A 15,847-nucleotide genomic window follows, 5' to 3' on the forward strand; every position below is an offset into this window, starting at 1 on the left:
GGCCAGGCGTGGTGGCTTATGTGCCTGTAATCCTAGCACTTTGGGAGCCCAAGGTGGGTGGATCACTTGAGGCCAGGAGTTCAAGACCAGTCTGGCCAACATGGTGAAACCCCCGTCTCCACTAAAAACACAAAAATCAGCTGGGCGTGGTGGTGCACGCCTGTAATCCCAGCTACTCAGGAGGCTGAGGCAGGAGAATTGATTGAACCCAGGATACGGAGGTTGCAATGAGCCGAGACCATGCCACTAAACTCCAGCCTGGGCAAAAGAGCACAGCTCTGTCTCAAAAACAAAAAACAAACAAACAAACAAAAATATATGTTCTTAATAAAGCCTTTCTGAAATAACTGAAAGAATGATATAATAATATTAACTGTTTTACCTTCCAATTGTAGCAGGGTTTACAGCAGTAATGATAAAGAGTGATCCTATCTGCAACACAGGTGATCTAATGACAATTACTCTAATACATGGGGGCCAAATTTTGTCTTCATCTGCCAAGGAAAGAAGTGAGTAAATATTAATTTAACTACTATGAAAAAGAACTTCATAGGGATAAGTAGGCGGCATCCATAAAATAAAAATGTGTTGGTCAAAAATCTTAATTCTGACTAAAACAAACTTCTTAAATTCTGCTGTATAATACATAGCAATGGGTAAGGCTTAGCACTGTTATTAAAGTGATCAACATAAAGGTTGCAGGATATGTAGCATCTATCACAGTTATCAAATAATCAACTCTTTCTTTTTAAGGTTTTGGAATCTGAAAATATCCCAAATATTTTTATATTATTTTAAGTTACAAAAATTGAGTCCATTAAAAAAAAAAAAAAAAAAGGCTAGGCACAGTGGCTCACACCTATAATCCCAGCACTTTGGGAGGCCGATGTGGGAGGATCACCTGAGGTCAGGAGTTAGAGATCAGCCTGGCCAACATGGTGCAACCCCGTCTCTGCTAAAAATACAAAAATTAGGGGGACATGGTAGTGTGTGCCTGTAGTCCCAGCTACTCGGGAGGCTGACGCAAGAGAATCACTTGAACCCAGGAGGCGGAGGTTACAGTGAGCCAAGATCGTGCCACTGCACTCCAGCCTGCGCAACAGAGCAAGACTCTGTCTCAAAAAATAAAATAAAAATAAATAAAATAAATTAAAAAATAAAAGCAAAAGAAATGACATTGAAAACCAAAGAACAAAATAAGCTCATATACTACACAGTTGGCCCTGAGTATCTGTGGGGGATTAGTTCCAAGATCCCTCCTCATATGCCAAAATTCTATGGATGTTCAAGTCCTTATATAAATGGTATCATATTTGCATATAACCTACGTGCATCCTTCTATATACTATAAATCATCTCTAGATTACTTACAGCTAATAGAATGTAAATGCTATATAAATAGTTACACTGTATTTAGGGGATAATAACAAGAAAAAAAAGTTTGTACATGTTCAGTACAGATCAGCTATCCCTTTTTTTTCCTGAATATTTTTGATCTGAGGTTGCTTGAATCCACTAATGCAGAACCCATGGATATAGAAGGCCAACTGTAATATGAAATCCTGTGTTTTAAAAGTATGTCTTTATATATTCAAGTAAAAAAAAAATTAGATTTACCATAATATCCATGTAATTGAATTCATAATGTATACTTTTTAAAGACAACTTGTTTTTCTCTCTTAATTACAAAAGTAGACTACAAATATCTAACCCACTAAAACAGCCTTAATCTATATTTTAAGATTAGAATGCAGGTAACTTGGTTTTGTATTCTATTGACTATGCCATTCAATACAATGAAACTTTCTGAAGGTCCAAGTATTAGTCATTTATTCACATCCTACTCTCTAAAAACCAAGTAGCAACCCACATAATTTTCAATAACATCATTAAAATAATGTTTACTTTCTGGCAGGTATATGACAACTCACTAACATTTTTAATGGTTTTGTTCTTATATAGTTACCAGACTGGGCTATTTACTTAAATAATGATTATCTACTCACCTTCATCCTCACTATCTTCTGCAGTTACATTGCCTTCACTGGTAATGTCTTCATCATAACCATCCTCGGTCTGAGAATCTGTAATTTCACCTTCCTCTGGTTCACTATCAGTCTCCATGATTTTCTCATCTTTAAATGATGCTGAATTAGAGATGTTTTCATTAAGAGGAGACTCTACAGTATTTCCACTAGCTGGAACAGTGAATTTGGGGGGACTATTTTTGTGATGAATGCCTATTTTCGCCTTCTTTTTCATATTCACAATATTTTCTTCCTCATTGCAGCTTGTATGTTCAACACTGAAGGTTTTTTGATCCTCTGAGTTCAAATCCTGGAGAAGGGTGGATGGACAGGTGGGAACAGGGGAGAACACTCTTAAACATCACTATCTTATAACATTATATCAAGTTTCAATGAATTTGTGAAGATATATGTCAGTAAAATAACAATGGTTACAATCTGTTCCCCCTCTCCTTCTCACATTTCCTTTCTTGGTTAATGATATTACCATCTTCTTATCATCCAAATTAAAAATCCTATAGTTATGTCTGAGATCCCCTTAACCATATATAAAATTACCAAGTGCTACAGACTTTTCTCAAAATATATCCAAATCTGTCCCTCTATTCTCAGTGTCTTAACATTCCTAGTTCAAGCCCTAATCACATATTGCCTGGACTATGGGATAGCATAGACCAATGGTGTCCAATAAAAATGTAATAACACAAGCTATATTTGTACTTTTACATTTTCTAGCAGTCACATTTAAAAAGTAAAATTATTAATGAGATAGTTTACATGGTCTGCAAAATCCAGAGTGTATCTTACACTTAACAGCACATTTGAGTTTGGACTAGCAACACTTTAAGTGCTCAACAGCCACATGGAGCTGGTGGCTACCTTACTGGACAGTGCAGGCCTAAAGAATACCTATTCTAAATTTTCTTTTTAAACTTGTAATCAATTAGCAAGTCAACACAAATAAAATACAGAATTAGCTTTACTTACAACATGAATTTAAAGATCCAAATGTACTCAATATGTAGCAAAATTGTAGTTTTGCTAAAATTGAGTACTTCAGATTTGGCCTGATAATACATAAAAGTTTAAAGTACAAATTAATGGTAATTATCTTATTCTAAAATCTTAACTTGCCTGGCATAAGTCTTTTATTATTTATTGTACATTTATAGCTGATATGTATTATAACAAATGAACAAATCTATTTTTCAATTAACAAAAATTATGTATTTTTATCATGTACAATATGAAGTTCTGAAATATGTACACAATGTAGAGTGGTTAAATTGAGTTAATTAACATGTACATTACCTCAAATACTTACAATTTTTCCATGGTAAGAAACTTAAAATTTGCTCTCAGCAGTTTTCAGTAATACAATACACTATTGTTAACAATAGTCACCATGTTGTACAATGGTCAAATCTATTATTTTAGCCTTAGAAAAAGCAAATAATTATTTTCCGTTTTTTCCCCTTGGTTTCTGACACACTCTCACTTTTCTTTCTACCTTAGAGCAACATGAGGCGAATTCATATGCTCTTCTGTTATTTTATTAAATATGAGAGCATCTCACACAGCTTTTTTTTTTTTTTTTTGAGATGGAGTCTCATTCTGTCTCTCAGGCTGGAGTGCAGGGATGCAATCTCGGCTCGCTCCAACCTCCACTTCTCAGGTTCAAGAGATTCTCCTGCCTCAATCTTCCGAGTACCTGAGGCTACAGGCGTGAGCCACCACGCCCAGGTAATTTTTGTATTTTTAGTAGAGACGGGGTTTCACCATGTTGGCCAGGATGGTCTCAATCTCTCGACCTCGTGATCCACCCACCTCACACACCTATCTTTAATAACAGCATACTTTCAGCTTGAAGACTGGCTAAACATTCAGTGTGATAAATTATACACACTTCTAGCAATACAAATTCATCAAGAACAAGAACAAGGGCAAGGAGCTGAAAAACCATGAGGAGCTTTTACATTACAAAACTATAGCAAAAAAGTTGCCTATCTGTATATACTCCTAAAAAAGCAGTTTCCAATGTTGTATATTTATTACTTACTGAACAACATATGCAGGGAAAGCTATTTGCCAGTACAGAACTTAAGATAGTCATTAAGTGAAAAGAAAGGAGGGCTTATTTACGGGCACTGAGGCACATATTTATATTTCAAATTACTTACTCCTATCTCCCCTACTGTCTTCCTTCCACGTAACCTCCACCTACAAAAAGCGAGGCTCAAAAATATCTTTAAAAATAAAAAAAAACAGATGAAGATACTCTCATGGCCTCACAGGTACCTTTTAGAATCCTCAGGAAATTCTCAAAATTCCAACAGGATTTTTCTTATAGCTCTTGTCTTGGAATTCACGTATTTTCAAAGAAGGATGGCTAAGATGAGTAGTTATGGGAGCGAAGCTTGACCACAGTATCACAGAATGCTTTCCACCTCTATTCTCTAGTTTTTCAGGCAAGGCCATTTGAGGAGCCCTATATACTCTTTTCCTATTGTTAGCAAGAGGTGCTTTCACAAGCTAGCCCTTTTTTTTTTTTTTTTTTGGAGACAGAGTCTGGCTCTGTTGCCCAGGCTGGAGTGTGGTGGTGCAATCTCAGCTAACTGCAACCTCCGCCTCCCAGGTTTAAGCGATTGTCCTGCCTCAGCCTCCCAAGTAGCTCGGATTACAGGCGTCTGCCACCACACTCAGCTAATTTTTGTATTTTTAGTAGAGACGGGGTTTCACCACGTTGGCCAGGCTGGTCTTGAACTCCTGACCTCAAGTAATCTGCCTGCCTTGGCCTCCCAAACTGTTGGGATTACAGGCATGAGCCACCACACCCGGCCTACAACCTAGCCTTTCAAACAATTAAACCACGAGTAACAAGCACAAGCCACAGAGATCTTGAAAGCAAACAGAAAACTCATTTCTAGTATTTAAGTCACATACTCTTCTATTCCTAAGTACTGTCCACAAAAAAACAGAAGAACAAAAACCAATCAAATAGAGAAGAGAAAAAAAATCCAACAGAATCCTAATTCCTTATGTGAACTTTAGAATGTAGTATCAAGCAATTTTTCTTTTGGTAAGAAAAACTGGCTGGCACAGTGGCTCACGTCTACAATTCCAGCACTTGGGGAGGCCAAGGTAGGCAGATCACTTGAGCTCAGGAGGCTGGGGATAGTGAGCCATGATGGCACCACTGCACTCAACCTGGGTGACAGAGCAAGACCCTGTTAGGACAGGACAGTACAGGACAGGGATAGGAAGGGATAGGACAGGAAGGGACAGGACAGGAAACCATAAAATAAAATTTCAAGAGTAAGATATCAAATAGTTGCCCCAGTTGATAAAATGTCAATAAAACAAACAAGCCTCCTTTCTTACCTATAAACCACCAAACTTATCTGTTTAGAGAGTAGAAATAAAGAACACTGAGAACTTTTTATATTTTCCTTCTTTCAACTTGACATTGTATCATTGTAAGCATTTTTGGGGTTCCCCTTAGTCTTTACAAGTACCATCTGAAGGCCTACATAATACTTTTTTCAATTAAATGTAATTATCACTTTCTTAACCATTGTCTTGCAGGCCATTTAAACGCTCACTCCATAGTTGTCAACAATGGATTTTTTCTTTTTTTTTGGTAATGTTTTCCAGGCTGGGTGCGGTGGCTCACGCCTCTAATCCCAGCACTTTCGGAGGCGGAGGTAGGTGGATCACCTGAGGTCTGGAGTTCAAGACTAGCCTGACCACATGGAGAAGCCCTGTGTCTACTAAAATTACAAAGAAAATTAGCCGAGTGCGTTGGTGCATGCCTGTAATCCCAGCTACTTGGGAGACGGAGGCAGGAGAATCGCTCGAACCTGGGAGGTGGAGGTTGCGGTAAGCCAAGATCACGCCATTGCACTCCAGCCTGGGCAACAAGAATGAAACTTCGTCTCAAAAAAAAAAAAAAGTTGAACCTGTATCTATGTCTACCTGTAAACTGTGTTTATCTTTTATTATGAATTGTGCACTGACATCAACTTACCAACTGAAGATCTGAATTCTTCTTCCAAACTATACAACATGAGATATTTTATCTGTCCTAAATCTATCTCCTTCAAATTTTAAGAAATGCTTTCTATTTCTAGTGACAGAGTTTATGACAGAGTCCATGTTTGCTCCATCTAAACTTTCCTTAGTTGTTATCTTAATGGGCATGTTTGAAATAGAGTTATTGAATGATTTTCAGTTTCATAAAAAATTTTGTCTTAATTATCATGTTATCACCATTATGTAAAGTTTTAAAATTATAAAGACATTACCTTTTCCTCATTTGTTGCAGAAGAATCTGGATCTTTTCTTTTCTTCTTCAATTTTTTATCTTTACTTTGTTTTGTGCTCGAAGTCTGATAAGGTTGCAAATCTACTCGAGAATGAAACTGGTAACGACCACTTTCCACATCACAGTAGTAATAAATTCCAGTGGAAGGATCATAATACAGTTGATTTTCCTTTGAAAGCCAAGAAAAAAATAAATTCTAAATTCATCTAAGATAAAATAAACTTTAACGAAAATGCCGAATATATTCAAATGTGGTAAATATTTCTTTGAACAACTATAGTATTTTCAGAAGACAATGAATTAAAGATAACAGAATAAAAAATGCTTTACTCTTCCAAAATACTTTACCATTCAATAGCTGATCTAATTTTCCTAGTGTGAGAAACAAGTAAATCTAAATATTAAATTGAATCATATAAAACTGTCAATACTTGACCATTTTTATCTTATAAGAAACAGCAATTTTGTATGGTTCCACTTAATACATTAACAAAAATTGATCATACTTTTGAAGGCATGAAAACTAAAGCATGCATAAGAAAAAGCTGACCATAGGAGAGCAGTTCTAGACTCTTCTTAATGACTGCACAATAAGGGTGTGGCAGTATAAACCCCTAAACCCTCCTCTTAATGTCATAAAACAAAGGTTTGTCTTTTGATGTTCTTACTTAAAATCAGTGAAGAAAATTTTGAAAATAAAGTTCATGCATACCAAAAAATAACATTCTGTATAATGCAATCAATAAACAACTGTCTCCACTAATTAATTAATTCTATAGTAAACAGGACAAGCAACCACGCAAAAAATTACAGATTTAAAAGCCAGAAAGTTAAAATTAGGTAATCACCTGCATTTATGATATACTGGCCAGTACTCTAAAACCAAGATTTAATTGAACAGCCTATATTTTATTTATATCCTAAATCCATGCAGACCAGACCTGGAAACATCTTTGATGTACTGAGATTGAGCAACTAAAACTTCCTGAAAAAGAATAATTTATTTTTCTAACTATTGACACTTGCAATTTATTGTCTTTAATCCCTCCATTTTGCAGATCTCTTACAAAAATATTTAGATTTCTCACCATCTTTCTCTTAACTAAGAAACTGAATGGAGGCTTTCCAATCTTTATTTCTAGTAATAATGGAACTTTTATAATTCAAACCTTTTTAATCTGTCAGTCCCAAATATAGACATTTTCAAAATATAAAAAAAATTGTACTAAAATAATAATTAACACAATAAAAATGGCAACACAATGAAGTTCCTAATTTACTCAGAAATATAACCTGCAGAATGTAACTAACCATTTACAGAACAACAGATATCAAGAGAAAAGATACAGAAAGGAAGGCAGAAGATTGACAAAGACTAATGTCTACCTGAAACTGTTGTTTTCCTAGAAACTAAATAATAACCACTCCCTTTGGATAAGTGTTTAAACATTAATTTTCTGGTTATTAATTAGCATTGTCAATTAGCATCCTCCATGAAAGAAAACCCTCTCTGTATAAGGACTTACAGTTTACCATATGCAGACTGACAAACTAATGAAACCTCTTATGTTAATTGAGATACTTAGTATGATACTATGTTCTCTAGATAAGTTAACAATAGTTGCAGTAACAGGAATAATGAACATCAACTCCACTTTTGTGCACCACATTCTATAATTCGTCAGAGAACCAGATTACATTACTAGATTCTTGAGTTTGAGGTATGTGACTGAGTTCTATCATTGTCATCAAATCTGGAATGAAATAAAATTAAGTATTAGACTTCAACAGCCATAACACTTTATTGTAAATCAGTAACTTTATTTTCTGGTTCTATCCTAGTGAGTGGTCCATTATATTTTAGATCCCATATTAATTCCCTAGTTCTCACTGTTAACGGATTGAGTTTTGTTTGTTTTTGAGATAGGGTCTCACTCTGTCACCTAAGCTGGAGGGCAGTGGTACAATCATGGCTCACTGCAGCCTCCATCTTTCCAGCTCAAGCGATGCTCCCACATCAGCCTCCTGAGTAGCTGGGACTACAGGGTGAGCCACTACAGCTGGCTGACTTCTAAAATTTTTTATAGAAAGAGTCTCACTGTGTTGCCCAGGCTGGTCTTGCACTCTTGACTCAAGCAATTCTCCTGCCTCAGCCTCCTGAAGTGCTGGGATTACAAGGAGTGAGCCACCATGCCTAGCCAACAGGTTGACTTTTTTAAAGTGAAAGAGTTAAAAGACACAGAATATAAAACACTGGCTAATAATAAACACACTACTAAGAATTCAAGAAAGAAGTCTCCTTATGTGGCCTAAAATGAATTCATAAAGTATTTGAAATAATTTTTAAAATTCTTACCTCAAACCTAAAATTAACCTTACTTCTCTATTAATTCTATGAAAAAAAATTAGTTTAGGTTCTAAAATATTTACAATGTAGTTAACTATCTGCTTTTACTAACAAAAGCTCTAATATTTTAGATGTTATTTTTATACATAAAGACTTCTCCAAAACATTATCTTTAATAATCACAATAAACAACCTTATTTTAAAAACTTAGAAGTGTAGCACCATAAGCTATTTTAGAATTCTTCTGTCAAAGAGTTTTGAGTCAAATATAATTTTTAAATGCAGTTTTTGGCTTTCTTACTTTGTCTTAGGGTTTAATATTTGATATCAGGCACTAGGTATGTATCATACAGTATTAAAAGGTCTGAGATGGAATTTGAGACCAGCCTGGCCAACATGGTGAAACCCTGCCTCTATTAAAAATACAAAAATTAGCTGGGTGTGGTGGTGCATGCCTATAATCCCAGCTACTTGGGATGCTGAGGCATAAGAATCACTTGAACCTGGGGAGTGAAAGTTGCACTGAGCTGAGATCAGACCACCGCACTCCAGCCAGGGTGACAGAGGGAGACTGTGTCTCAAAAAAAAAAAAAAAAAAAAGATCTGAGATACTTACAGAATCATAATAGAAACCAGTGCTGTGATCAAAATACAGTCCAGTATTTTCATCATAACTAAATCCAGTCTGTGACACAGCCGCTTCTGCTGCAGCTCTCAAACTTTCAGCTAATGATGAACCTTCTAAGGATGTATCTTCTGTTGTTAATGCAGATGCTGGTTCCTATAAAAGATAAGTCACGCCAAATAAGACAAAAGCTTCTGTATATCAATTAAAAAGCTGGCTGAACTCAAGACTTGAGACTATGTTTAAGTAATGACTTCAATTTCTACAATGGAAAAGGATGTCTATCAATTATGATTTGAACCACTTTTTAGAACATTTACTAGTGTGTCAGTAACTTCAACTTTGACCCAGTTTTGAAGGCAGTAAAAATGAGTGACAATAAGAATAAATGTATGATGCCACGGAGAAGCCATCCACAAAACACAGACTCTGAAATATTGACTAAGACAAAGATCTAGGTTCTTCAATAATTATATGTTCAATTGGAAAAAAAACTTCAAAAAGACAAATGAAGGAGAAAACCATAGATTAAATGAGGTATGTCAAACACAATAGGGATCCTGATTCAAACAAACTATAAAAACAAATTTACAGATTCAGGGAAATTTGAACAGTGGCAGGGTATCTGACATAAAGGAACATTAAAATTTTTTTAGGTGTAAATGTGGTATTGTCCACAGTTCTTTCGTTGAGTCAAAATATTTGGACAAATTTTGTTTTAGATTATGTATATCATACAATTTTGGAACACAATGTAGCAGGAAAACCACTACACATATGAACAAGTTCTACTTTTGGTTTTTGAAAACTATAATATTCTTTGCATAATTACACATAAGAATGTTTACAACGCTTGTATATGCTGTGACAGACCAAAGAAGTCTATCTTTCCACATAATAACAACAAAGAAGGACAGGTTCTTGGGCATCAACAGTTTCATGTTTAGCATTTTATTACCTGTGAATTTGAGGCAAAATGGTCCACTTGTCTACATTTAACATTTTCTGTTTTATCAGTACCAGGGTAAGCATCATTTTCTATTTGTAAATGGTCTTTAGAATTCAAAGTAGAAGTTTCGATATCTTGATCTTGTTGATCTGACAGTTCAGTCACTTTACCTGGAAGACTAACATCATTGTAGTATGTCTGATAATAATAATCTGTAGCAAAAAAATTAAGTGAAATAATATCATATTGGAATAATGTATATAAAAAGGACTTAATTACAAAACAATGGCATTTAAACACAAAAAGCACATACTTCAAATAAATCATGATTTTTACAACTGTACAAATTTTAAAAGATTAAAACAGATGGTACAAATAAATCTGCAGAAGTGTGTATCTCTGATTCTAATGTCTCCTTCAGGACCCTAGCTGTCAGTTAAAAAGAAAAGAAAAAGGTAAGTTGGTTACATTTTCCACAGCAAGAGTAAAATAAAAATAGGTAGATAGGTTGTATTCTATTTAAAAAACTTAACTCTTAACTTCTAACCGGATACCTTAATATTGTTGCTTATCAATTTAACTTCTAACCGAATACCTTAATATTGTTGCTTATCAATTGATAAAGAAATAAAGGCAAGGAATGAGGGGTTTTTTTTTTTTTTTTTTTGTCAAATTTCTCTCCCCATGCAGACTTTTTAAAACATATCATACAGATAAGTAAGGTTAGCACTATTGCTGTGTTTAGCAATTTAGCCAAATTATGTCCTGAATGAAGCAAGGCAAAACTTAACAGGAAAGATGATTTCCTCTTGTGATGCATATATATTAAAACTCAGTATCTCAGCTATTTTGCTTTATAACATAATGCCACTCATGAGGCCATGGTGGTGGGCTCACCACTCCCACAAGGGTGAGAGAACTGACACTATACACAATTCTAATTAGAACACATCAACAAGAAAACAAGGGCCCCTGGTCACAAGCAAGGCAGATACAGAAGTAGATGGCTAACTGTGTGCCAAATATTACTCAGTGAGTGTGCCAAATATTACTCAGTGAGTGTGCCACTGAAAACATTAGCAACATTATAGAAATCACAGGAATGACAATACATTTCTACTTTTTCCTCCAGAAGAACAAACTGATTATCTGAAAATACCGTATCATATGGAGAGACGTCAACAGCATTAACAATTCTCATTTACCTTGATCTTAGTTTATTTTAAATTTAAAGAAAACTCAACATTAGCATGATTTGAATGTAACAGTATTAGCATATCCTCACTATAAGCTAAATACCTGAGATTGACCAAAGAGCATGGTTCTCTGTTTGTACTTCTACATCAGACTTTTTATTATCTTCATTTCTCCCACGTTGGAGTATTTTACTGAGTTCTTCCACCTGAGAGAAAACAAGGCTTTAGGAAAAAGAAATCATGTAACGATCTAATAATATATATACCAATCTCCTGCTGTTACAAATAATTGTTTTTCTTCATAAAAGTTTTAGAGAAATGTCAAGAGCAGCAAGTTTACCCTTCAGAAAAGCTAAAACTACTATTTTACTTTTTACATTTATAAGAGGTTTTCATTCCTAATCTCTCTTACTAAATGTCCAAATATCTCCTCCAAAAATCAAATTAAATAATGACACTTTGTGAACAGGGTCCTTTATTTCTAACAAATAAGATTGTTTGGCCAGGCGCGGTGGCTCAAGCCTGTAATCCCAGCACTTTGGGAGGCCGAGACGGGCGGATCACGAGGTCAGGAGATCGAGACCATCCTGATGAACACGGTGAAACCCCGTCTCTACTAAAAAATACAAAAACTAGCCGGGCGAGGTGGCGGGCGCCTGTAGTCCCAGCTACTCGGGAGGCTGAGGCAGGAGAATGGCGTAAACCCGGGAGGCGGAGCTTGTAGTGAGCTGAGATCCGGCCACTGCACTCCAGCCTGGGTGACAGAGCGAGACTCCGTCTCAAAAAAAAAAAAAAAAAAAAGATTGTTTTTATGTTAATATTTTAACATCAGTAGTTCTAAATAATTCAAAAATTTAAAAATTACAAATTCTCATCCCTACTGAATTATCTAATATTCATTTGGTATTCTCCACTTGGAATTAACTATCCACTTGAATATGTTAATGCCACTTACAAGCTTTACATTTTTTCATTAAACAGTAGTCCTATAATTAACTGTAGCACAAGAGAACAGGGAAGGTGACTGCCTGAGAGGGGCATCTGTCCTCCATGTACTTCACACACTAAAATACCCTTAAAAGGATGCTACTACATAGGACAGAGAGAAAGTGTGTGGAAGTGCCCAAAAGCAGGTAACAAGCTGCCTCAGTCAATATACCTCAGCATGAGAGGACCTCAATGTGAGACAATGTCTACTACACACATGAAACCAACTAAAAAACAAGCTTTTAAATATTTATTTAATGACACAAAAAGCTTAAACAAAGGCAATAAAACTGATTATATACAGATTATCCGTGCACTTCATGAGTTATCCAATCTGTTGCTAATACTAGGGCAGGAACTACAGTGAGGGAAGCAAGACAACTGATCACGAAAAATTTGAGGCCCTCCTCTGATTCATGCAAGTACAGGCTCCAGGAATTAGTGCCCCATTAAATTCCTTGCCCTAGGAACCTGATTGCCTTGCCCTAAATCCTGGCTCTGGCTACTGTCTGTTACTATGAATTAGATTACTTAGTATCTACTATATGCTGGGCACTATAATTGATGCTTTGGATAACATCTAATTAATTCACAAAACCACCTGAAATATTCGTTGTCCTAACCCCAATTTTACACACAAAGTATCAGATGAGACAAAGTAATTTGCACGAGGCTATTTTGGGGTCTTGTATAAACCCTACATGTATTATGGTTCTCCAGTTATCATTAATTCTCAAGCAAAACTTTTTAACTGCTCCAGATAAGACATATTCAGTAATGTGGAATGACAGTTAATCAAATCCACCCTCTCCCCAACCAAGGGAGGCTGACCAGGAGAGTAAGGAGTTATCACTATCCAAAGTAGAGTCAAGACTTTTTATGGGATTAAATTTTTAATATTGAACTAAAATGGAGGCATGTGGAAGACAGATGCTCCTCTCAGGCAATTACCTTCTGTTCGCTTCTGCTGCAGTTTAGTCACAGAACTACTATTTTTTTAAGTGTATTAAAGCTTATAAGAGGCATTAACATATTTAATAATTAAATCCACGTGGAGAACACTGAATGATATTAGATAATATGAACGGGAATTAACAGCTTTTAAATTTTCTAATTCTTTAGGGAGAATTGCTGACCTCCCGAAATATTAGCATAAAAACATTCTTTTCTGTAAGAAATAAAGGATCTGTTCACAAAGTCCCATTATTTAGTCTGATTTATCAAATTAACAGTTAACACCAAAATGCTGGCTCTTTGAAAATCAGCAAAAAATGTTTTAGAATCTCTAACACAAGCAGTACTTCAACAATTTAGAATTATAAAGCCCTTTTCAAAAGGCTGTCATTTTTAAAAGGCTGTCATATTTTGTTCCCCTCTCCTATTTTTTTTTTGGGGACGGAGTCTCGCTTTGTCGCCCAGGCTGGAATGCAGTGGCATGATCTCGGCTCGCTGCAAGCTCCGCCTCCCAGGTTCACGCCATTCTCCAGCCTCAGCCTCCCGAGTAGCTGGGACTACAGGCGCCCGCCACCGAGCCCAGCTAATTTTTTTTTTTTGTATTTTTAGTAGAGACGGGGTTTCACTGTGTTAGCCAGGATGGTCTCTATCTTCTGACCTCGTGATCCCCCACCTCAGCCTCCCAAAGCGCTGGGATTACAGGCGTGAGCCACCGCGCCCTTCCCCCCTCCCGATTTTTTTTTTTTTTTTTTTTTTACCGTATTTGTATGCTCCCACAGTTACACACCGTAGGTGTTCAAACTGACTAAACAAAAACTTTCCAACAATGTCATGATGTCAAGAACTCTATGTAACAGTCATACAAAGTCACTGCAACTCAGCAGTTATTTTCATAGTCCGTTTGGTAAAACATAAGTTTGATGACGTTTTAGTGTTCGGCCTATATACTGGTTTTAGGAAACGTACCAATAAATTATGACGAACTAGACAACGGTCAAATTGAAACTAGTTACTATGTGGAAATAATCTGCTGGCAGAGAGTGCCTGCCAACAAGGTGGAAAAAAAATATTATGCTCTTGGTTTTTATTTTGAGATAGAATCGCACTCTGTCGCCCTGGCTGGAGTGCAGTGGTACGATCTCGGCTCAGTGCAACCTCCACCTCCCAGGTTCAAGCAATTCTCCTGCCTCAGCCTCCCGAGTAGCTGGGATTCCAGGAGCCCGCCGCCAGGCCCAGCTAATTTTTGTACTTTAGTAGAGACGGGGGTTTCACCATGTTGGCCAGACTGGTCTCGAACTCCTGACCTGGTGATCTGCCCGCCTCGGCTTCCCAGGGTGCTGGGATTACAGGAGTGAACTACCGCGCCCGGACAAGGTTTTTTGTTTTTAATGCGACAGTTTAAGTATTAACATTTGCCCCTACTATCTATCTTGAAAACGAAATAAGCTGCTTAACGTCTCCAACAAAAGCAGTTATATATCTTCCCTACTTTCACAAGAAAGCCCAAGTAAACGCCCAGAAGAGCAACCTTACACAGGTATAGCGTTCAAAAGTTTGTAAAATTGTTTACTCGTGTTTTACTCCACCTTCACAACTGTGAGCTATCATTCCCATTTAATGAGGAACTGAGGCTCGGTATAAGTTTACACATCCAGTGAATGGCAACGATGGGATTCTGACTCAAGTTCAACATTTTAATAAACTCAAATGTGGTCTACAGTAAATGCGCTTACTGCCAATGGGAAATGGGATGTTGGGGCAAGCGAGAATGAAGACAATGTAGCCACAGTACCTAAGTTCAATTCACGCCAGTCGCGAGACATGGATTTAAGTCAAGTAACCTGAACTCAGGTTTGCTCCTAATGTACTTGGAATTGTAACTGCGCTGAACTTTTACTTATTTATATTTCAAGTACTCTACAGTAGTTCTGAGCCCCTGCCAAGGACCCCTTCCGAGGCCATCAGGGGCTTCGAAGGCCTCGCCTCGGGCTGGATAGGGTGCGGGGCTGAGGTGAACCAAGCACCTGCGTGCGGAGCTCCTGGTTGTTGCTTTCTGCGTTCTGGTACAGCCGTTCTGTGTGATGCAGCAGCTTCTCGATCTCCCGCACCTGCCGCTTGCAGCTCCGCAGCTCACGTTCCAACTTCTCCACCTTCCGCCTTAGCTGGGCCAGCTCAGGCTCAGGGGAGGTGGGCGGCGGCGGGGACGGCGCCTCCGAAGCCATGAGGTCCGGCGCGAGACTGCTTGTTGCCGCAGAGGGGCTGCGTTCAGGCCGAAACGGACGCCGGCGGACCCAGAGGCCACGGGAGCGAGCGGGCAGCGAAAGGCAGCCTCACACCCGGCCGGCTCAGGCTCAGGGGAGGTGGGCGGCGGCGGGGACGGCGCCTCCGAAGCCATGAGGTCCGGCGCGAGACTGCTTGTTGCCGCAGAGGGGCTGCGT

General features: G+C 37.5%; 1 protein-coding gene across 1 annotated transcript in view; it reads right to left on the reverse strand.

Moving 5' to 3' along the window:
* AGGF1 (angiogenic factor with G patch and FHA domains 1) overlaps positions 1–15,847 on the reverse strand; it is a 31,604-nt gene that overhangs the window by 15,380 nt on the left and 377 nt on the right. The window contains exons 2-8 of the mRNA XM_011959226.1: positions 15,434–15,738; positions 11,572–11,674; positions 10,282–10,484; positions 9,315–9,479; positions 6,332–6,520; positions 2,007–2,337; positions 383–494 (exon numbers count right to left, since the gene is read on the reverse strand). Coding sequence (XP_011814616.1) covers positions 383–494; positions 2,007–2,337; positions 6,332–6,520; positions 9,315–9,479; positions 10,282–10,484; positions 11,572–11,674; positions 15,434–15,631 — 1,301 coding nt within the window. The 5' untranslated portion in view covers positions 15,632–15,738. The remainder of the gene's footprint in view (positions 1–382; positions 495–2,006; positions 2,338–6,331; positions 6,521–9,314; positions 9,480–10,281; positions 10,485–11,571; positions 11,675–15,433; positions 15,739–15,847) is intronic.

This window comes from Colobus angolensis, unplaced genomic scaffold, assembly GCF_000951035.1.
Source record: "Colobus angolensis palliatus isolate OR3802 unplaced genomic scaffold, Cang.pa_1.0 Scaffold49, whole genome shotgun sequence".
Lineage (NCBI taxonomy): Eukaryota > Metazoa > Chordata > Mammalia > Primates > Cercopithecidae > Colobus > Colobus angolensis.